The sequence below is a fragment of the Athene cunicularia genome, assembly GCF_003259725.1.
Source record: "Athene cunicularia isolate RWA chromosome 3 unlocalized genomic scaffold, athCun1 chr3_part1, whole genome shotgun sequence".
Lineage (NCBI taxonomy): Eukaryota > Metazoa > Chordata > Aves > Strigiformes > Strigidae > Athene > Athene cunicularia.
Window position 1 is genome coordinate 61,767,566 of NW_020799097.1, and position 24,714 is coordinate 61,792,279.

Here is a 24,714-nt window from a genome sequence, read left to right on the forward strand (position 1 = left end):
ACTGGTACTTGCAAATAGGACAATTTGGATGTCTCAGTTATGTGGAAGGAGTGCTAAAGAACAATAAAAATTCACCAGAAAAGTATTTCTCTGACTTTCCAAGCTAACTGGTTATTTGGGAAGTTTAACAGGTTGCCAAAAACAATAAATACTGAGTAGTAGAAAAGATGTCATTTCAGACAAACCAGCTGCAGTTGAAAACAATGCATAATGAAGCCAAACACTGAACAGTTTGATTTTTGCTAATAATTAGTTACATACGTGTGTTACTCCAAACTATGACAAAGTGATAATGCTAGTACTTTCCTGCAGCTTTCAGAGCACCTGTGAGCTCATTTTGTGAGGATGCCTAGATATACAAGCAGGGATATCACCTGCTGTCTTATACAAGCATAGATCAGAAGGACTGAAGCATCCTTTGTTGAGTAGGGAAGGATTTAGTTATGTTATTAAATATTCTATGAAATGAGACACGAGTGAAAAGGGAGCTTCTGGTGCTGAGACACCTTTGAGAGTCTGCCATGCAGAAATCCTCTCCTTCAAATATTCTACCCATTAAAATTGATTTCCATGCTCCAAGGGCAATCAAAACCTGTGACATGTCCTGGAGTTGACCAGAAGGCTGAATAAATCCTCTGGGGTGTAAAGCAGCCAACTCTGTCCCTAATGACCAGCTGTAACACAGAAGGTGATGGTCAAACAGACTGTGCGAGGTATAGGGCAGGAGAGACATTAGGCTTCACAGGTAAATCTGCTAAACCCCAATTTTTGGTTGAAAAGTAAAGCACATAGATCTCTTGAGTTTAGAGTGACAGTTGCCACAGTGGCCTTGCCCCACCCATTGGGCAAGATCCTGCTCAGGGCTGCAGCTCATGTGTTGCATTTCACACTCAGGGCTCCAGTTCCTCTGTCCTGCAGAGCTGCCCCTGGGAGAAACTGTGCCTTCTAGCAAAGGATTAGGCAGGTGGAGAGTCATGTTGCACACCCCTCTTCCTCCTCCTTTTTCTTCAAAGAGTGACAGTAATTAATATCAGTATACTCAATTTGAAGCCTTGGGTCCAGACTCCCATTGGGGTGGGTATTCACAGGATGTGGAGAGCTGAACAGCCTTGAACTGAGCATTTTCATACTCTGTGAATTTGCTGCAGCTGCTGTACTGTCAGTGCATGCATTCTTGTGTTTATATTGCTTACAATACTGGATTAATTTGAGAACTGTTTATCATTTTAATGGAGCGGAGAAAGAGAGACGTTTGAAGTTCTCACCATCCTTTTAATTAGTATTTATTACACATAAAAAGGATATAGAAAACAATTTTTCTATAGCTACAAAGGCAAAGTTAGGAAACACCACTGCTGTATAACCTACGTTTGGTCCCCGTATGTGTAGACATTGTGATTTGTTATTTAAGTGAGATCCTTTTAACCTAAACTCTTTGCACATAATTTTCCAGATGCGTAATGAAAAAAATACAGAATTCCAGTCCGTGCTAATATACTGAACCCAACATATGCTGTCAGAACAGTTTATGGTCATTTAAACTCTCCACAGCCACCTTGGCCAGTTGAGCTAACAGGGTAACTGGTAGGAGGTGGCTGTCAGCTTCTTGTCCCCTGTCTATCAACATTAGTGGTGACTGGAATATGTCCTCAGTGCCACAGAGAGACTTTAGAAATCAAGGGCCTTATACCTGCCCTGAAGAGCATTCCTCTGGTAAATTCAAGCAGTGAAGTTGTAGAAATACTTGAATTTTTCAGAGAGGAAACAGTTTTGATTTTGTTTGTTTGTTTTTGTTTTTTTTTTTTTAATACAAGCAATGTAAAACACTCTTTATCTCCATTCATATAAACGTCTATATAAAGTAGCACCTTTATAAAAACAATAGCAACCTGCCTCTACCTTCTCCTCCATTGCCAACAGTCCTGAGAAGTAGGGTTGGGAGGCTATCTAGCAGTGAAAGTTGTTTGTTTGATAACCCTTAGAATTACCAATCTGATCTATGAGATACAGGGATAGTCCACAGGCTCTACTTAGTCATAATGTTCTCTTGTGGTAGGTCTTACACACTGTGTTTCTCAGATATCTCACAGTCTATAATGTAGTGCACAAATTGATGAGACAAGCTACAAGAGTGAAAGAAACAGACTTTGTAGGTTGAAAGCTTTGGGGGCGCTTGCCTCTTTCTCTCTCTCTTCCCTACAACTGGTAGCATCATGAGGGAAATTTAAAAGAAAAAAAAAAATTAAAACAAGATACATTCCAAAAGTATTTTACTTTCTTATCTGAAATTATAAAATAAGGTATATGCAGAAAGAATTAAAAAGCAGGCAGGACAGTTTTTTCTGAAAAACATTAGTGATTTAAGCGAACTAATTAATTTTTTGTAGTTTACATCAGATGTGCTGGAATGGTAAATGTGCTTTAACCAAACTGATTAATCAAGTGACCTGTCATCCAGCAAATGGTCAAAAAGTGGAGTAGTATGGGCAAAAAAGATCTGATAAGCGGATAACAGATCATGAAAGTTCCTTGCCTGAAAATCACCAAGGTCACACTGTTAGCTATTGCTTGTCTTCAGAAAGGTTGTAGGAATACAACAGGGAGGACTAATTACTCTTTAAGCCTTAAATAACTAAGAGTATCCTCTAGAGTTCTATGGACTGATTATGTTGATATGTACAGCTATAGGTTCATCTAACTCTAGAAATAGCTGTATGCACACTTAATGGATCACTCCGTGGATTGAATTTAAACCACAGAAAGGCATTCTCAGAAAAAAAAAAAAATCCACATATTCAGCAGATTTCCATCACAGACAAACCTTTAATATCTTTTCAAACAGCAACTCTTTTATGAAATCTGGTGGCACGTGTTCCAAAAATTATTATCCAATTCGTCTTTATTTTCAAGTTATACTCAACTGCACATTTAAAAAAAAGCTAATTGTTTTTCTTCTACTGTATTTTCCTTTTAAGTCCTACATGTTCTAAATGCATTTAAACTAGCTTTAAAGATATGAAGTTCTGCATATGTTCAAAGCAACAGATCTCAAAGACATTAATTAGCCTTGGATGTAGAAATATATCATGTTTCATAAAACAGTTAGAAAGCTAAACCTATTTGTCACTTATATAATTCTGAAAGTTCATTTCTACTACCACTACAAACAACTCAAGAAGAGGGTACACTTTGAAGTACAACTATGATTGATTAGACTAAAGAAATTCCAGTGCTTCGTTGTGTACTACTTTAATCTTTTGAAAAGTGAATGAACAGCAGATGGCCTAATAAAGACACTCTGTATGTTGCCCAGTATGGATTTGCTCTGAAGGGATTGGTTCGACACTTCAGAGTACATATATTTGGAATACATCTGTCTTCGTCAAGACAGATGGCTAAAGGAAAGAGAAACTTCCAAACACTTGGAATTAATCCAGAGTGAGCACCGCTTCTGAATGAAATTTTAATGGGATATGACTATCATTCTGTTAGGTTTCTTGGAAGAATGCATCTGTCAATAGTATAGACATACACAGTTTTGATGGCTCCCGGATAGGACTGCTTATGCTTACTTTTTAAATAAAATATTATCAGTGGATATGTTCTAATTGGCCTGTTGATAAGGAATATTCATTTTCTAGTACTCATTCTGGTATCTTCCATCACTTAACCTGACTAAAATTAACCACACCCATATATAATATATTTTTCCTATCCAGTATTAAAATTAAACTTGTTCATGTGAGACTTTAAATGTATGTGTGTGTTATTTCAATCACATGCAATACCATATGTTAAATCACAAGGTTCTTTTTAATTACCAATTTTAAAACAACTTACAAATTTGAAAGATCTGTGGTGTGCGGGTCATGGATGATGTATGAAATATATGCCTCTGCAATATACTCAGAAACATGTCAAGCTGAAAAAGCATGACACACCCATACCAACTAGAGAGTTCTGTATGATGATGAATGATTTGGGTGGGTTTTTTTTTTTTAATTTTTGTATTAAGATGTTGCAGTTCAGGTGACATCTGTGTTGTTGAAAAGCTGTCCATTTCAATAAGCTTCTCTGCTAATATTGCTGCGTTAGTATTCAGACTGTTTGTCTGTATTGGTCTCATGATGTTTCTAACTGCTGTACTCTTGTTTTCTGTTTTTCAGTAATAACAAGTAGTGGCTACAGCCCAAGATCAGCGCATCAGTACTCTCCACAGATATATCCCTCCAAGTTAGTGTCTGCACCTCTTCTAGTCTTTTGTAGGGAATTGACCTTGGCTGCAGGCAGTTCTGTGGTTTGTTGCAAACAAGTGTTCATCAGCAAAAGAAACAGGGAGAAAGCAAAATACTTAAGCCTCAGTACTGACTCCATTATAGCTCTTTCTCTGACTTCTTTTTCTCTGACGTGGCTGCAGAGTAAGATCCTGCTCTGTGCAATATTGCTGCACAAGATATACCCTCGAATATCTGCACACAGAAAGAAAAAAAATTGGACTATTACATTCTCAGACATCAGAATCTTAAAAGTGCTGACAATGTATACAGACATATTTTGAAGAAGACAGTTTATATTTAGAAATCACAATTGTGTGTGCAAGATGCGTACTGAGGGGTAACCCTGTCACAGACACTCCCAGTGACTACCCTGTCACAACATTCCACAGTCATGAACCACCTTTTCCTCCTCCTTCTCCAATATCATAAGATTTAAAAATCAAATAAATTGGATTAGAATTTAATCTCATTTTTTAATTTCTAAATCAATGGGCGTTGTTAGGAATAGAAAATTTATTTCTTTGTTTTTTTGAGGAAAACAGACTCCTGGGCAATCAAATGAATCCAGGAGTGGGAACTTCAGGAAAAAGCACCGAAGATGTTATATGAAACTGCTGCATTTGGCAGTCTATTGGTCCCACAACCAGTGCTGTGCACAAGGGTGCTTGATTTCAATCTGCCATCTATTTGTTTCCATATATTTGATATAGCTACCTGTGTGACTCTGATGCAGAGAAAACATTGAAACTGTAGCTGATTAGGCTTTTTCAAGTTTCTTTAACAAATTTGCATTCATATCATTGTAGCTATTATTTACTGATACAGAAAGTAGGTGCCTGAACTACAAAGAGCCCTCATTCGACTTAAAACAGGTTTTGGCAGAATGTATCATATACTTTTGGCCAAATATATTACAAAGTTTAATGTAATTTTTAATCTAATGTGATAATTTATTGGCATCTAAATTAATGAGTAAACCTTTTCTGATAGTAACTGCTGCCAACTGTATTGAACTAATTAGAAAGAAAAAATTAAAAAAATTAGAATCTGAAATTTAGTCATGGCTTTTAATGGCCAAGTTTCAGTTAGCATAATTCTACAGTGTTTATTCAGCTCTTGGTCCATAAAGTCTTATTTGACTTACAAAACAATCCAAGACAAATGTTTCTCTGTATGCTTTTGCAACTCTGGAGGGCAAAAATTTTAAACTTGATTTTATTCAATCTCCCTATAAAACCCCAGTATTCATAAATAAAAAACCATTTTTATTTCCATTCTACTTCCCTAGCCCATATTTTCCAAACGTTTAAAGCCTGTCTGGTTACCAAAATATTGCTGTCAGTATTTTTCATCCTGCTCTCAATGGGCGCGATCCATCTCTCATTTAAGCCAGAGGCTAGATGTCTATTGAAGCAGAACCATACACAGAGGACACAGTGTAGTAGCTTTAATGTTCACCTCTGTATTTCTTTTATTCTTCTAGTCCAATTTACCCTCCACTGGATTAAAAAAACATGGGGGCTTTTCTGATTTAAGCATGCTAAACTTGGCTGAAAGGTGTCAAGTCCATATGAAGCCATATAGCAGTGGCACAGTCCACCTAGAGCTGGACACAGTAGCTTGAAAACTGAATTGTAGTGATGGGACAGCACAAAACATTCACCCCGGGGAATGTGAGCCTGAGTGGTTTTCATCTTATTTCAGTGGGGGATGGAATAAATCCCAGAAGAGTAACAGTTGGCAGAATAATGAACTGCCTTTGGACATCTTTAAACCTTTTTTCTTTACTTTATTGCTTGAATCAACATACAAAGTATTTGTTGCCACAGTAATGCTATTTTTCCTAATATTTAGGCCCTATCCACACATTCTTTCTACACCAGCAGCTCAAACAATGTCTGCCTATGCCGGACAAACCCAGTATTCAGGAATGCAGCAACCAGCGGTCTATACAGCCTACTCACAGACAGGACAGCCCTACAGCTTGCCCACTTACGGTATTTGACCTCTTATTACTTCACCTTATGTAGAAGTAAGAGCAATGCTGATGTGAATAGTTTTTGCTTTTGTTGTGTGTTTGCTTTTTATTTTATTTTTCCAACTGTAAGAAAATATTTTAAAGAATCAGTTGAAAATTAATTTCTTATACAGATTTGGGTGTAATGTTGCCAGGCATCAAGACAGAAAGTGGGCTCTCGCAGACCCAATCACCACTGCAGAGCGGGTGCCTCAGTTACAGCCCAGGGTTTTCCACCCCACAGCCAGGCCAAACACCCTACTCTTATCAGATGCCAGGTGAGTAGCCACCGCCATCAGAGCTCATTCCATCATGTTGTTGCTGACGGCCCCCTCTTCCCTCATATTTGTGAAGTATTTTCCATTCATTTTTGTGAATTCCAGCAAATACGCTTATCATTGACAATACTTTTACCTGTAAAATTTAAAGCTAAGTATTTTTTTCCAGTATTTATACTCATATATGTATTCATTTTGGTCATCTGTTAATTTAGATATGCTCATGCACCTTCATTCTTTTATGGGGTGAAATCACATGGCAGGACACGAAGCATTTGTTGTATTTATTAGCCTACACAAGTCTCTTTTCCTTGTTTCCATGTTTCCGAGTATGACATCATTTGATACTTGCTTCTCTCTGGATTAACATATTTTGTTAGAATTTCTCCTTCATTCATATTTATTCTTTCATTTATTATTCGATTATTAATTCATTTATTACCCTTTGATCATTGATAAGCTGTTATATTTGGATAATTTTTAAGCTTATACAACAGTTAATCCTTTAAATATTATGAATTATAATATAAAAATCACCTGAATTATGTTGAAAACAAGGACATGCCTCATTGCAGATCGATTAAAAACACCTGGACTGCTGAAATATTGTTTGAAAAGTTTTTTTATTTCATAAGTGAACATACTCTAAAGTGTTAGAACTTAGAAATGAAGGCAAAAGAGAAAAACAATATTTGAGGAGAGGTGAGACACTGCAATAAATTGGAAAATGCTTTCTCAATCAGTGCAGTGACTTACTGCCAATACTTTCCTTGCATGATGTGAAGAGCAATGTATGCCTGTATGTGTGGAAGTAGCATTTCATTTCTTTTAAATTTTCGTTACAGTATTTCATAGTTCAAACAGAAAATAAAAGTTGTTTGTTCTTCCGTATCTGTATCTTAACATGGAATATTGTATTTAGAATTTTATTTTGATTCACGAGCAAGTTCTCACAGTTAATTGTATTTTTGAATTTTAGGTTCTAGTTTTACACCATCATCTACTATTTATGCAAACAATTCTGTTTCAAATTCTACAAACTTCAGTAGTTCACAACAGGTATGAATGTTAACATTTTTGTTTGTCAATTACAAAATGATTTCTATAACTCAAACGATAGCGTGTCATTTTAATTTAGATTTGTTATGTTGAATTAGATTCACTGTGATTCAATGCTGTTTTCTGTAGAAAGTGATCAAAATCCCATTGCCTCTTTTGGCCCTTAAATACTTTACCAACCTCCCTGTAGTCTTCTAGTAAATAGCCTTAATTTAAAAAATGTTATATATCCTTAAATTTAAAAAAAATCTAAACCCCCAAAACTCTTTTAAAAGTCATGTCATCACACACTTAGAAATACTTAATGGGAAAATCACTCATTACTTAATTAAGTATTCTGCTGCATTTGCTGTTCTAGGATTATCCATCATACACAGCTTTTGGCCAAAATCAGTATGCACAGTATTACTCAGCATCAACATATGGTGCATATATGACCTCAAACAACACGGCTGATGGCACTTCATCATCATCAACCTACCAGTTACAGGACTCTCTCCCTGGCCTGACTAGTCAACCAGGTACAGATCTACATTCAGGTGAAAACAATTTTTGTATTTTATTCTGTACTTCTATAAACACACGATTTTCATATCTACCTTGTTCGAATATTGACATTTTAAGTTCATGCCTTTCAAAAAACTTTATCAGGCAAACCAACCTAAAAGAGCTTGCTTTTTTTTTTTTCTTAATTAGGAAGCTTGTCTAGTTTGTTTGTTAGTTAAGTAAAGCTCTTTGCAGACTGAGATGGTTGTCTGTGGAAGGAGGAGGCCTGAAAAAAGCTACAGCCGTCTGGTGGGGATCTGTTAGGACTAAAACCAACCGTACAGTGATAAACCTTTAGAAAATTTTGAAATAAAAGTTCAGTGAGCTCTCCTATTACTGACAGAGGAACATTCCTGTATCTATCTACTTACATGTTCTGAAGTATTGCTGTAAAGAATTTAAAACAAAGTACGGTTATACATGGGCTTTATTCAAATGTATACAAGTCGTGCTGGCTAATTCAGGTAGCTGAGAATAGAGCAGTTGGTTATTAGCATAGGTCTCTCTTAAAAAGTCGTGTTGAAGTAGTTGAAGTTGCAGCATGAAGGTTCTCCGGAGACACGAGGAGATGCGATTTCCCTGCCCGACCCTGCCCCCTCGCGCGCAGCCACCACAGCACAGTGTCCTGCTGCACAGCACTGGCCTCGGGGCACCGCTGCTGGGTGATGGCAGCTCTTCATTTTTTCTCATTATCGTTATAACCCAGTTCACAGTCATTTACCTGCTTCATTCTACGTGTTCTATAAAAACAAATGTTAATATGGACTTATTTCCTTTTTTTTTGTTTTGGTTTTTTTTTGTTGTTTCATGCTGGATTTCTAAGTTCCTGAACATCTCACCAATGTGTTTTCTCCCATTTAATATAAGTGGGACTAAAGAAAAGAAAAGTTAAAACTGTGTATTTGGCATTATGCATAGTATACGGCAGAACTATGAAATTCTTGGTGGGCTAGTTTAGGAATTCCCAGTCACAGTCAGTGGAGTGTGGTATCCTTACTGGGTAAACAGAGCTTGCTTTTTCATGCTCACTTTCCTGTATTGTTTCTATTATACAGGAATTTCTTAAAGATGTAGCTCAGTGTTATGCCTACTAAAGCTGAGCGTGGCATCTATGGGAGAGACTATCAGCTGCCTGACTCCGCGATGCTAGACCAGTCTCTTCCAGGGACACTGTCTTCACTTGTGCAGAGTGGGTAGTGTCTGCCTTACCAACAGACTGCGAGCATTTTTAAAAAAGACTAGCAAACTGGGTTTTGAATTAGGCTTTGAATAGGGGGGAAATGAGCTTTAATCACAAAATTGACTTACTGCATAAATATTCCTGATTCTTATCCTACCAACTGCAACATCTCACTGAAAAGTATAGTAGAAAAATAATTTATTATAGTAATGAATTTGAACAAAGGAAGGGTAATGCTGTGTAGAAGAGTATAAGCAGGGCCTCATACTTCATATAAACTGCTTAAATTTACTAAAAACATTGGAATTTTAATGGCATGAGTTGAAATTTTTCCTTGCCAACTGTTTTCCTGAGGCTGGTGTTTAAAGCACGTTTGCGTGCACGCATGTGCACACTCATGTTTATGGTGTGGTATGGAATGGGTATGGGAAGATACACATTCCCTTGGTTTTTGGTGAAAGTAAAACATTATTCAGTAGTCTCAGAATGCAAATTTAGGAAGAAAAAGTTAAGAGAGAACTTGAAATCAAGGGAAATTTCAGCAGTTGTGGGACACCCATAAAAGACGCAAATCATCTGTATTTTTAAGAGTGTGAAGAGTACTCACAACTGATGTTTTGATAATTATGCATGTTCTGTGTACTTCTCTTTGTTTTTTTGTTGTTCCTCCATATTTTTGAGAAAATCAGTGTTTCCTGTATAGTCTGTCTCTTGTGTATCTGTGTTTCCTAGGAATGCTGTATAAATCTATCATGTATTAAAAACTCATTTAGTATTGAATAGCATTGACAAAAGAAAGAAATCTTACATAGCTTGAACAAGTTGAAAAAATATTGAAGACTTCAAATCTATGAAACAGTAAGGATTTTTCTAATTTATGGGTTGTTTAAGCATATGAACTTGTTTTTCTATTTAGGTTGTGCATGTGAATTTACAAATCTGCCCACACACTCCTTTTTTCTGTGAAGTGTTGCACTGATCATGCGACCCTCTGCTGAGAGTGCAACACCCACTTTGCAAATACGTGACATGCCTGTGCCCTTCTGTGTCACTGTAAAAATAAATCTCCATCCATGAGGTGCAGTGTCTTGGAAATCACTTCAGATACAGTAGATCATACTGCAGAGCTTTAGGACTCATCATGTTCACTTGCTGTCTTAACAGGCCTTTATTACTCAGCCCTTAAGACCAAAACCTAAGATTAAACAGAGCAAGGCACTTCACTCTTCCTCCATCTCTGTAGCTGTTAATTCAAATAACTAATCAAAGGCTCTAGTACTCTCCACACATAGAGGATTTCTTGTTTTCATAATAAAGCCCCATCAGATCAAGAGTTAATATCAGTTACAGTTTTATTTATTGACTGAGTAAAGAAAATGGGATGAAAATTGAAATAGACTTTACTCTTTCTGCTACTCATAACAAGCAATAACACATTACAAGCCAGGAAAAAAGGTTTGTAATGTTGAAGGCATCTTCTGGCTGCTCTTTCTGCTAAGAATATGTAACAAAAGTCAATCCATAAGGAGAGTATGGAGAGGTGCATAAGTTCATCCATCTGACATCTGTGTAAGGTTCAGCTCCTTACCCTTCCCATGGACTTCTCTTGCGTTTGTATTGTGCCTGCCCTACATTAAGATTTTTGGAAATGCATTTGTTACCACAGAGTATCTGTGAGACAAATAGGTATCTCCTGGGGCACTTCATCTCATATTGGGATAAGTCAGGAGAATCCTTAAGGGATTCTGCTTCAGGAGGTGAGTACATTTGAATATATTTGATGACTACGTAAGTACATTTAATCTAGGATGGATAAAATTCCAGCAGAAGAAATAGGTCTACAGGGAGCCTGGGTAAAGGTTTCATGTTTAGGCACATCACTTTCATATGTTCAGTGTTAGGCAAGGTGATTTCATAGAATATTAGCTACAACTCTGTTACTGGGGTGCAGCAGAGCTTGGTCTCTATTAATTTGGTACCTGAGCATGATGGAATGAGGGGCGGAGAATGTGCTGGGTTTGGCTGGGATAGAGTTAATCTTTTCACAGCAGCTGTTATGGGGCTATGTTTTGAGTTTCTGCTGTAAACAGCATTGATAACACAGGGATGTTTTCATTATTGCTGAGCAGTGTTTATGCAGAGTCAAGCCCTTTCCTGCTCCTCACCCCACCTCACCAGTGAGGAGGCTGGGGGTGCCCAAGGAGTTGGGAGGGGACACAGCTGGGACAGCTGACCCCAACCGACCAAAGGGATATTCCATACCGTATGGTGTCATGCTCAGCATATAAAACTGGGGGAAGAAGAAGGAAGATGGGGACATTTGAAGTGATGGCGTTTGTCTTCCCAAGTAACCGTTACGCATGATGGAGCCCTGCTTTACTGGGGATGGCTGAGCTGCTGCCGGCTGATGGGAAGTGGTGAATGAATTCCTTGTTTTGTTTTGCTTGACTGTATGGCTTTTGCTTTCCCTGTTAAACTGTCTTTATCTCAACCCACAAGTTTTCTCACTTTTACCCTTCTGATTGTCTCCCCCATTCCATGGTGGCTCATGGGGCTCAGTTGCGGCTGTATGGGGCTCAGTTGCCAGCTGGGGTTAAACCACGACAGTGAATTCACCCTTTGCCGCTTCTCCAGAAGATGGCATTATGAAAAACAGTGCAAAGGTCTATCTATATGCAGACTGTGCCCACACCTCTTTTCTCCTGGTTAAGTAGCACAACTGTGTTTTAACAGGGAGGAGTAGATATTCACATCAAACTGCAGATGGGAAACAGTGTTCTGGATATAAAAGTCCACCTCCTTTTTGAACAATGGTGCTGTAGCTCCCTGTCCTCTAACTGGAGCTGCTGCAAGGTCTCCATGGCACGAAAGGCTTCATGCTGGACATGAACCAGTGTATGTGTATGAACATCTGTGGGAAAGTGGTCATTCTGTGTTCTAGTTTTAACATTTTCCTCTTGTTTTATTGGATCTCTGATGCTGCTCATAGTTCCGGTGGGAGAAGGCTATGAAATGTATTTATTAGGCATGTATTGAATATTGGAAAAGCTCAAAAATTTCAAACACTACAATAAAAATTACTGTCTAATATGAGCTGCAGTAAGAACTCTTCATGAGGATAAGATTTTCAGTATGCTTTGGTGCTAGAAATTCTCACATTCTTTTATGTTATATGGCAGAATTTTTAATAAGTTTTCCTTTTATCAGCATTGACCTACTTTCTAAAACAAACAGAGAATAAGAAAATGCAGTTGCTCCTTTAGCCTGCTGTTGGTAAAAAGCAAATCAAGCAATTAAGCCTACAGTTGTTCAAAAAAACATGCACTACTGACTACTGCAGTTCTAAAATAGATGCATACCTTGCATTCAAGTAAGAGACAGCTGCTCATTCTGATTTAGAGATTAGTGTAATGAAATAAAGTTGGCTTTAAATATATAGAACTTACAAGGTACAGTGATTAGTTACAGTACTGATTAATGGATCATGTACAGTTGAACATGACAGTGCAATCATGTACAGTTTTGACCCAATCAGAAGCTTGGGGCAACTGGTACTAGCTAATGTTAAATGAAAATTGAAGTTATTTACTTCAGTTGTTAGATACTTTCAGAGAAGATTTAGAACAGAGGGTTTTTTTTGGTTTTTTTTTTTTTGCTTTTTTTTTTTTTTTGTAGATTAAATACAGTCATTGGGAACAGATGTTTTAGTACATTACTGTAGAAATGAGTCTTGATTTTATTGTAAAATGTTGAAATGTTATAAATATGAAGACTTGTGGTAAGAATGTAAACATCCATCTTCACTTATTTAATTTTTGTCTTTTCATTTCTTGGGGCTTTTTGGGGATATTTTTTCCACTCTGTCAGAAAAATCTAGGAAATTATATTTTCTTACAGAACTCTTGCATACTCAGAACTTTGAAGTCAGTGTAAGTTTTTGCCACATGAGGATTCTGGTTATGAAACATATTTTTGTACATTTGCACTCTTTCCAAAGTATGTTTTGCTGTTCTTCTTATGGAGAAAGAACTAAGATAATGTGACCTTATTGATCAGTCCACTGCCTGCAGTGTCCTTACTGACATCAACACCATGCTGGGAATAGAAATGATTAGTCAACAAGAACTCTCTCTCCATTCTGTAGGGACAAAGAAAAACCAGCATGGGAACATTATTCATTAGATACTATTATTGCTGCTCATTTCATAGCAAATAAGACTTTTGGCTGAAGAGAAGCTACTATAGAATGTATATGATCCTTATCCAAATCAGGACAGACCTACCTACCTAAAGTGATATCTGCAATAAATTGTCAAATTTCAGCTTTGAAAATCTCTTTTCAGCTGCTGCCTGAAAGTTTGTCTTTGTTCTGTACAAGCAGAGAAGCACATTGGTTTTGCAACGTTGAACTAGCATCACCTAGTCTAAGAAAAAAGTAGTAGCATCGTCTTCCAGGTGATAGCAGAATAATTTGTGTAATTCCCCAGAAGTGAGAGACACAGATTTGATTTCCTCCTGTTTCATGGAGGATTCATCACCTTTCACTTGAGGGTTCAGGGATGTAGATTCTTGGTCATGAAAATATGTCTTTATACTTCATATATCTGTCATTCAGTCAAATAAACTTGGAGAAGGCAGTGGAACCTAGATATGTCCTTCTTCAAGTAAATTACCTTATCAATAGGCTTGGGATCTTTGTTCTTGTTCTCCCCTTTCCTTGAATTTGGAATTCTTTCTTCACAATGTCTAGAGCTCCCATTCAGGAACGTGACATTACAAGCTTAAATCTTATTCTTCCAAGAAATACAACAGTATTTTTCCAGTCAAGATATACAAATATATCTTCCCAGTGTATTTATTTTAATAATCTTCTGTACGTGGTTCTCTGTAAGGTATAAATAAATTATAGAATAGATTAAGAAATTAACTATTGTGTTACATTATGCACAGGCCCTTAATTGAGACTGAAGTCTATTTTTTCTTCTTAGAACTTGCTAGACTAGAATTGTTTTCTTCTTTGTTGTGGGGGGAGAATGAAATGAATGATTCAGGGAAGATCACAGAAACATTCAGTCATTCACACTGGAAGCGTCCTCTGTAGGTCTTTTGGCCCAGCCCGCTCATGGATGAGCCAACTTAGATGATGTTGCTCAGGGCTGTGTCCAATCGAGTTTTGAGTCTTCAAGGATGGAGACTGCACAGCCTCTCTGGGGACCTGGCCCCTCTCACAGTGAAGGATTTTTATCTTGTATTCAACAGGAATCTCCCTTGCTGTGATTTCTGTCTGTCCTTGTCCTTTCTTGTCCTTTCTCTGTATACCTCTGTGAAAGGTCACTCAGACTTTCATCCTGTGTTGTCAGCCCCTTAACTATCTTGGTGGCCCTTACCTGGAGTAACTCCAGTTTCTCAATATCTGTCTTGTATTTGGGGACACAAAACTAGACATTTTTCCAGATAATGGTCTTGCAAGTCAAGAACAAAGTAGAAAAATCACTCTCCTTGATCTGCTGGCAACTTTCTCTGTTGCCTGGTGGACTTTGGTGACCTTAGTGATGCTCCTTTGTAAAAATTAATAATGTTCAGATTCCAGCTCAAAATCAGGTGCATCATAGATGATTCTTGGGAAATGTTTGTACCAAGTGTAAATTTATCCTGCAGATGTGTCATCATGAGCACTTTTAACAAACATTACCAAAGTGGCCCAGAAACACACAATTACATGCAGCACAAAGATTCCCTTGAATTAAACTCTGTAGTAGATGTCAGATATAAGCTGTACGCTTTTCTTCTTTAATGGAGAAAAATAAAATAGCTAATGGGATAGATGATGAAGGAGGATTTATGTCATTTAGCACTCGGGAACATAGCCAAACTGCATTTATTGCTAGCAGTTTTAAAAGGGCACAGAAGGTACTGTGTTATGAAGAAAAGGATATTTTCTGTTCACTACACTGTGTCATAAAAATACTTTGTAAGGGGAAGTTAGCTACTGGTTTGCGATCACGTCTAAAGCCCTTTGTTACCGGCAAAGTAGATTAATTGGGTAACTTAGGGATAGACCTGAGTGTTATGAGCAACTATGCCATGCCAGATCAAAGGTCCTTCTAGCACATATTCTCTCTGACAGTACCTGATACTTAGAGAAAGATGATCAGAATACAACAAGTATGACTTCACCCTCTTTCTGGTAGTAACTGGAATATTGCATTAAATATTATGACTTTCCTCTGCCAATTTATGGGCAGAGTTAAGGTGGGAGAAAAAAGTGAACTCTACTAAAGAGGAAGTGACATGGGAGGAGGAGATGAAGCGGGAAGCTGACTGGCTCTTCTGGTGTCTGGACATGGGCCAAAGGGTGTTCTGGTACAAAGAGCACCAGACTTGGAAATAAGTCTAGCTGAACTCCAAATGTGGGAAATGAACTACTTCAACTAAAAGACGCTTCATGTTTTGAAAAGTTATTCATGTGACTTCTAAAATACATCTTCCTTAGATCTATCAATATTTTGCATGCGCTCATGTGTATTTGTATATATGTCTGCACATGCATGTGTGTCATTTTAAATCTTTCTCTTATTCTGTCAAGGTTTATAATGTTTTCTTGATGAAGTCAAAAGTCTACGTGGCACCTGCTGATTTCACCTACATGAGACAAACCATGTTATCACTCATTTTATACAACTTGTGGGTGCATCTTGTGGTTGAGTCTGCATACAGACATGTCTAGCTATGAGAAAAAAAAAAAAAAGTTATTATTTAAAAATCCAGCACTAATTTTGCCATGAATGGTTGACTTCACAGGGGAGTTTGACACAGTGCAGAGCCCCTCCACGCCAATCAAAGATCTTGATGAGAGAACATGTAGGAGTTCTGGGTCAAAGTCTCGGGGTAGAGGGCGGAAGAATAATCCATCACCCCCTCCGGACAGTGACTTGGAGGTATGCCTGCGGTAATTGATGAATGGTAATGCGGAGGTTTCTTCTGATGAAAAGTAAATTCTGAAAAATACCTCTGCGGAAATAGCTTAAGGCATTTTAAAAAACATCATGGACTCAGTCTCACTAACTGAATATAACAGATACTAGTTGCTGTTTTAACATACCTGTACAAAGAAACATTTCTGGGTTTTTATGACAAAGTTAGGCAGAAAAGTAAATGTGATTCAGCCTTGCACTTTTTATCTCTTAAGTTTGCATTTCAGTTTCTCATGCAATAGAATCATAAAACTGTGAGAGTTCTGTATTCAAAATTGTCACCTTTTCTTTTAGTTTTTTGAATAGAAAATCTCAAATATATTGCTCAGCTTAATTACATGTATTTATGAATGCAGTGTAAATATTCAGGATCATCTGGCCATAATTCAAATACTTAGGCACAGGTTTGTCCTTGTGCTACCAAGTAATGCCAGTGGATTTCAGTGAGGCAGCTTACATCAGTGAAGTTATGCCTGTACTTAAGTATGTGCAAGATCAGTGCCTCAGTGAAGAAATACCCGCCTAATATATGGGGTGGCGATTTAAAACACAGGTGACCTCTTAGCAACGGAGTAATTATAGTCATATTGCTCTTGTTAGCAGTGCACAGCCTTAGAGTGACGGGAGGAGGAGGAGGAGGAAGTGGAGTGCCTGTGTTTGTGTGAAACACTCCAGCTCTTGCATCAGAGGAAGGTGCTACCTCTACTGGTGCGGAGTGTCCCCTCCTGCTACCAGACTGGCACTGGGAGCGAACAGCACTGGCCAGCCCCACTGCCAGCTTTGTGTACAGCAGAAGACAAGACTCTTGCTGGAACCTGGCTGGCCACACAGCCACTCCTGGGGTAGCAGGGTGGACTGCAGTCCTAGGCTATATGCCATTGCATTCATACAGAAACCTACAAATTTTTTGCTTTTGGAAGGATTTAACTTTTCCAGGGAAAAGACTCTAACATTTCAGTTTTCCTGTCTCTTTTATCGTTTACCAGTGAAAATGAACCCCTTGTCAATATAAGGAGTTCTTTCCTTTTTTTTTAACTGAGTTAGAATAATCCTACAATATTATTTCAGTTCTGTATGTCATTATATATGGCATATAGCACTTTTACCCAAGATTTAATTTTAGCTATACAGTAGAAATAAAGAACCTTGAATCAATAAGGCTTGCAGAGAAATATCTGAGAGTACTGTTTATCCTTAGGTTGACAATTATGTTTGACCCCCATCACATTTCTGAAATCTGTGTTATATAGCTTTTTTTAAAAGCTTTTCAGAAGACAAATAAGAAATGGTTGAAGAGTACAAAAGTTATTCTCCTAACTTTTTACCATGCATGATACACTGTTCTTGCTGATTTTCAGAGAAAACCAGCTAAGCGATTGGTTACATGTTAAGACTCAGCTGACTTTTAGCCCCACTGGGTGGGATGGTGATGGGACTTCGATGTTATTTGTTTAATAATATTATCCCCACTTCTATTTTCAGCGTGTATTTGTTTGGGATTTGGATGAAACAATCATAGTTTTTCATTCACTGCTTACAGGATCCTACGCACAGAAGTATGGCAAGGTATGTGAGTCATGAATTCTGCCTTGATTCACTGTATCAGAGTTATCTGGCCTGCGCATATACGTGTTTTTCACCTTCTGTGTTCATTGTGGCTTGAGTGAAGTTAGAGGGAAAGTGTACAGTAAACCCCGTTTTAAGAGGGTTAATGTGAAAAAGTCAAGGTGAGAAATGAGACACAGACCCTAAGCACAATATATGAGCCAGGAAGCAGATGGTGCAAATGAGCAAAGAGTTTATAGAGGAACAAGGATGAGGTTCCTGAGGTACATTGGAAGAGACATTGTGGTGAGGTAACAGATGTAGTGGGCAAATGGAAATAACTGACAGTATCTGGATGCATAAAGGAAAAAATAAGAAATAAACTGGAGCAACGGGTGAATTTACAGGGAAATTGATGGATCAGGATGAGTAAGTAAGAGGCTGACCTGTTTCAGTGCCAGATGCAGATGTTATTTGACTCCTCAGCTTTTCCGTTGAATCTTTGGTTTCCTTGGCTGGCTCTGGGGTGAGTAATGCCAAGGAGTGAATCCCTCTCCCAGGCTGACAGTTGTACTCATCCTCTCCCCTCTGATAAGATCCAACAGGAGTTTAGGTCACGGAACAGTGAGGAGGAGAGCAGGAGGAAGAGCGAAGGAGGCAGACAGGCAGTCACAGCCTGCAGGAGCAGGAGCTCCCCTGATGAGTCAGCAGCAAGCCCCACTGGGGTGGTAGTGGGTACCCAAGGAACGGTGCTCAGTCAAGGGGAGGAGGGACTGGTGGGAAGACCAGTGCATAGCAGCAGGAGCGGACTGCTGGGAGGGGTAGAGCTAAAGGCCTGGATGAAACGAAAAATTAGGGCAAATGTATGGAAGGGAAGAAAATGGACAGGAAGAATGTTGGTATGTACATACGTGGATGTAGGCTTTCTATGTGTGCTATTCGAGTGTAACTTATACAAATGTATTCCTTTTTAAGAACATAACTGTGTCCATGCTATGTCAGACGAAGGGCTGGTTTAGCATAAGTTTCCTGCCTCTTTATTTCAGCCAGAATCAGATGCTCAAGAAAAGGGTGTGAGAAGCAGTACATCAGAGAAATGCTTTCCACACCCACCGCTCCAGCCAGTGGGTTAGAAATGTCCAAAGAACCTGTGGATTATAACCACAGATGGATCAGCTCTCCATGTTTTGAGACAGCTGTTTGTGGTTATTAAAAGAGAAAGCTAACAGGAAAACTCACAGGCCCAAACAAAAATCTGCATTTTTGGAATGCTAAGATAAGGGTAGTTATTCATGTCTTGTAAAAAACAGCCCTGCTTGTTTTGCAGCTTCACAGTGCCAAATCACTGCACATTTCAGTACTCTGTCAAAACTCCTGTTCTGCTGTTTTTCAAACACTGTAACAACAGTGACTTTGTCAGAACCATTTCTAACTTACAGTTATCAAGAAACCTAGCTGAACATGAACATTTATATGACTTCTGAGTGTAGCCCATATACTGCCACAGAACTTGCTGAATTGCCCCAGTGAGGCAGTCATTCCTTTCATCCTTTTTTGATTGTGTGTGCCCTTAGGATGTTTACATCTCCTGCACCATCTCATATAATATATGTCTAAAGTCTAAGCCAACTTCAATACAAAATGTAAAAATCAGAGCACATTTTGTAGCTCACAAACTTCTATGGATAACTTTGAAAACTTAAGAGACAGAAAGAGAAATTAATTCCTCCTGTTTTCTCACTTCGTTATGAGTAGGAATATTTTAAAAAATCCCAGTACCACTGTTCTTAAAGAATCCATACAGAGACCTTAGAAACAGTAATGGCATATTAACAGCCAGTAGTACTGACAGCAGATAAAGTTAGCTTGTATAAAACAATAGTATTTCAAGGGCAAGTGAAATTAATGTAGTTATGGTGCTGAGATCAGCATCAGTAAACAAGTGTCACAAACAGCCATGAAGCAAAAGGAGAGGGATTCTTAAGTATAACCCTTCGGGTTTGGGGTTTTTTTTGTACTGATAGGTGGCATCCATACAAGTAGGGAAATGTGTTCATTTCCAGTGACTGTAAAATAAAAGTAGTAGACTTTTTCCTTCCTGCAGTGACCACCTTTGCCATATTTATAGAGAACTCATTGGGAAGGTAATTGCCAATGGAACTCAATGAAACTCAAATATATATATTGCTGACTGCAAGGAGGCTAGAGCAGCAGGAAAAGGAATACAGGGAGAGTTTATCATGAGTAAGCTTTAACTTTTGCATGTCATTAAGTGCTGCCTAAACTTAAGATGGGATGTGTCTGAGCCTAAGTGCCTAAGGGAGAGAAGGGAAAGATAGCACAGCTAGACCTCAGCCAGTCTCTGGTACATGACCTCTTTAGTAGATGTGGCCCTTTCTTTTCTGAGTATGATTTCCATCTATAACAAGTTCTTAATCCAGACTGAAGTCTGGATTGTTACAAGAACTGGTTTGATGTGAGAGTAAATACTCCATGAATTGTGAGATTCTGAGTGGAAGTATTGTGAGCACACAGGTCTTTCAGAAGTGTTGAGAGCTGTTTATCCTTGAGAAGTGCTATAAAACTGTTACTTCCCAGTGGAAAAAAAAAATAATCAGGGTAATATAAAATAATGGTCCTACTAAATTATTTAATTGTGGTGATTTGCTATCAGATTTTTAAAAAATAGAGGTGTGTAATGTTATACAGATGCTCTGCTGTGCCTTCCTTATGTATTTTGTGAGCCCATTTTTTATAATATAATCAGGTTACTTCAAAAGAAGAAACCACACCCCAAAAAATCACAGGAAAAGTTTTCCCCTTCCCCTGTATTTAAATATTCTAAATGAGATTAGTGAGTGTTTAATGTGAACACTGCTTTAAGGGAAGGCATCTTCTTATACCAAATGTGATCGCTTCATACTTTCAAGGGGTGACATGCTGGGTGTAGAGCTAGTGTGAATATACAGACAGGCAAAGATATTCACCTTCATTTCTTTCCCATCTACTCTTTGACACGTAAACTTTCATTCCCCTTTCTCACTAGCTCTTTACCCTATTTCTTGCAGTAACAGGACAAAACCAAAACATTCAGAAATTAGTCTTCTAGTCTCTCTGCTTTGCTGCAATTCAGTCTGTGCAGGGAATGCAGTGAGGGGAGGTACAGCATGTGGAGGTGGCCATCACGCTGTTATGGCCAGGCAGAGGGAGAAATGTGTAAGTGCAAGAGTGCTTGAGACAAACTGGGAGACAAACAGTTTCTCTTTCGAAAGATTTCTACAGTTTAACAAGTGTCTGGAGTAGAAGAGGAAAAGGAAAGACAAACCAACACCCCATAGGCAACAAGGGCATTCATTGGCAGAGATTGTGTGGGAAGGCCTGGATCCAGTAGGCAAGTTTCAGGTCATAACATTTGTCAAGAGGACAACAGATTTCTGACTTATGCCTGAGGATTTCTGAAGTTGAGAATGGACAGTCTCATTAGTATATACTCATCCAGCACTTTACATGTTATAATTATTCAATTTCAGAATCATATAGGGCTGTTGCAATAATCATGTTAAAATCAAAACTAGTCATTTGCTGAAAGATTTAATTTGTTGGATGCAGCTGTAATCATCTCATTTAAGACACAGGGCAAATTGCTCCTTCTTATCTGGGCACCAGTAGAGTATGGCTTTATACTCCACCAACGGGAGAGATTTGGCCAGAGGTTAGTCAGGGCATCACTTTGATATTTAAATTATAAAACTTAGCCAGAGGAATATTCTGCAGCTTTCTGTTTTCTACCTGTGGGTGTTTCTGTCTGACTTTTGGTGTAATGGTTATTTTATTGGGCTGGTCAAAGCTAACATAAAAAGAGAATAAAAACTGCACTACACCACTGTTAGGTTTTAGGGAAACTGTGCTGCCTCCCAGCAGTAAGGGTACCTCTCATCATTCAGCTTTTGCTCATCTGCTTCATACTTCATAAAACTAGTACATTTATATTTTTAATTATTTACTGCAGTAGCAAATTATGAACATTGGCGTTTGAGCTGTTACATTATGACTTGTGTGGCTGATGATGTTTTTTGCAGCTGAGCACCAGTTGGCAGATACAGTTTTCTACAGTGCTGAGCTCTTAAGTGAGGATTTGTTGATGTGACAGGACATGTGTTAGGAGATGTCATCATCTGTTAAAAGTCTATGAGGTACATTCTTATACCCTGTGAACAGTGTATATTCTTTGTTCCATTGCGTTCCAGTTATTCTTGCTCATCTAAGGCTGATTAAACTGAAGTTTAGTCTACCTCTGAGCATTTCCATTTCATTCATTTCTCCCAGGTCAATCCAGAGGGCAAAGATGCCCAGATAAATGCAGTGACTCAAGGTGCAACTGGTTAAAAAAAAGTCCCTTGTGACCTTAGAAGGGGGGAATGTGATTTTAAAGTGCAAAATCCACAACTGATGGTCACACTTGGACATTTTTAACAGCATTGCCAATGACAGAAAATTGCTGGGGAGGCCACATTAACCCTGCACACTCTGAAAAGGGCTCAGAAGCTTTTTTATTGCTCACTCTCTGCTTGTCCAGTCATTAAACAGAAGAACTTTGTCACCATCAGCACCCATGATGACATTCCCAAATTCACTCCTAAATATGCTTTTGACTGCCTGTATTAATAGTTTATCTCTCATGACCTCCAGTTGTCCTCTCCACTCACTCCCTCATTGGCTGAGACCTGAGTCCATTTTCCTACCTCCTTCTAGAGAGTGTGGAACAGAAGCTTCATATGGAGTATGTGTTTTCCTTCATCAGCCACCAGATATAGTTATTAAGAAGAGACGTATTCTCTTCCTCCATTGCCATCCACATGAAGGTCTCCCAGGAACAAGTGTTCCCTGTGAGAGAGTGAAAGCTGAACTTAAATCTGAGATTCCTACACAATGTAGGGAAGTGTCTTTAAGCTAAAAATATTGGTATTTAAGCATTTCTACTTTTTCCAGGGGTAAATTTTATTGTGAGTCTGTTCAGGACAGCCATTGAAAATCTATTTTTATCATATCATTAATACATTTTGCTTGTTTTCTTGCTTACTTTTAAGGCTTCATGCATACAAATTCTTGGCACAATGAATCTACCTGACAGTCTATTTATCTGTTTGTTTTCAGAGGTTTTATAAAAACCAGTTTAGTGTATTTGTAATTTTTTTTTTCCCCAGAAATTAATTATTTTGAGCATCTTGTGCCTGACCTTTCAAGACAATATTGAATAGATTTCTTCTACTAATGGACACTGAGCTGTTGGGGCTTTATTCCAGTCACTTTCTTTTTGGTCAGAATATTTAAATATTGGTCCTTCCAGGATATTTTTACCTAGTCTCCCAGGAGGCATTTCAGTGGATGGACCAGTCTAGTGCAGAAGTCCACAGACAGACAGTCTGGCTCCAGTTTAGTGCCTTCATACTAACATAACTAAAGTCATTTGTATTTTGGTATACAGAAGTGCTGTAGCTGGTCTTGATTCTTTTGCACACTAATGATAATCTGGCTAAAATCATGCCTCTGAGGGCCAAAGAGTTGTCCTTTATTCTGCAAATTATCTGGAGAAACCTTCCAGATTTTACTTTATTATTGTTTTCTCTTTTGTGTATGCTTGTGCAGAGTAGCACAAAATACCACTTTGGCAGAAGTTCAGTCTGCCTCTTATTCAGTTTCTCAATTTGCTGTGCTCAAATCTGTATCAGATGCACATGTTTCTTACTTTCTTTTCAACACTCAGTTCTTTGTGCCACTGGAGCCAGTCTGCAACTTCTGCTTCAAGTTGAAAGACAGTAAAATGATGATTGGGATGTTCCTCCACATTGTGCAAATGTTAGAAAGCCACAAAACCCTGACAAATCTTCTTTCTTTGTCTATTTTTGTATGTGAAGGAATGAACTTAACATGGCAAGAGCTAGAACATGATGTTTAATTCTTGTTAAACAGTTGCAGTGTAAGTTTTGGCCAATTTATTTAAAGAAGAATTGTTCATGTCTGAGAATTCAATTACAGTGACTCTTCTTAGCAGAAGTTGTTACGGGGAGATTCCAGACTGATTTCATGCTAACTTGAAATTATTTTTTTTTGCTTTATTTTACTTTACATATAGTACCTAGCAATATCCTATGCCTGCCTTTGTCAAAACAGCAACATAGGAAATCTCATTTTTAACAGTAATAAAGTCAGGCATAGTTGGTTACAAAAATACTACTAATAAGAAAATCATAAAAGCTTTGTCACATTTACGTCTTTCAACTATGCAAGGCAAGGCAGGAAATTGTGATACATAGTTGGTAGTTTCTGTAAAAATAAATTGGATTATAATGGAATATGTTATAGCAGATTTCCACATTTAAGTCTGCTACTACCCAGGAAGGGAAGAAAAGAGACTGAGAATCAAAAGTCTGAGATTCCAGTCTTGGAAGCACTCCAGTGAATAACTTAACTCACATAAATAATAATGAGGTACCACCTGTGCATAAAGTTATGCACATTCCTTAGTGTTTGTAGGATTGAGGTAAAGAAGCATATTGCAAATACTCTTTATTATACTGTATCTAGGAAGAAAAATTTATCATTTACTGTGCATGGAAAAAAACTCAAGAGAAAGGAGAGAGAAACACATGTTTATATGTGATGACATTTTGATAAAAGCGTTATGGCTTGATGAGGAATCTCATGAGTCCAGAGTATTCTGATGATTTTTGTTCTAAGTATCTTACATGAGTTTTTGTAAATCTGTTAGCCTATGTTCCTTAATCATCCCATTGGAAAACTGACCTTTACACTTGCTGCTGCCTTCAGACACATTATT

The 24,714-nt window shown here is 38.1% G+C and overlaps 1 protein-coding gene across 17 annotated transcripts in view; it reads left to right on the plus strand.

Annotated features, from left to right (window-relative positions):
• The window catches only part of EYA4 (EYA transcriptional coactivator and phosphatase 4), a 155,585-nt gene that overhangs the window by 110,844 nt on the left and 20,027 nt on the right, over positions 1-24,714 (plus strand). For 10 of the 17 annotated variants that reach the window (XR_003398009.1, XR_003398010.1, XM_026845055.1 and 7 more), the window contains 7 exons: positions 4,167-4,233; positions 6,132-6,274; positions 6,429-6,572; positions 7,552-7,631; positions 7,990-8,170; positions 16,159-16,295; positions 17,814-17,897. Coding sequence is in view for 15 of the 17 variants with exons in the window: in XM_026845055.1 (XP_026700856.1) it covers positions 4,167-4,233; positions 6,132-6,274; positions 6,429-6,572; positions 7,552-7,631; positions 7,990-8,170; positions 16,159-16,295; positions 17,814-17,897 (836 nt within the window). In the remaining 2 variants the exon portion in view is untranslated. The remainder of the gene's footprint in view (positions 1-4,166; positions 4,234-6,131; positions 6,275-6,428; positions 6,573-7,551; positions 7,632-7,989; positions 8,171-16,158; positions 16,296-17,813; positions 17,898-24,714) is intronic. The other 7 variants (XM_026845058.1, XM_026845068.1, XM_026845064.1 and 4 more) reach the window with 2 other exon arrangements.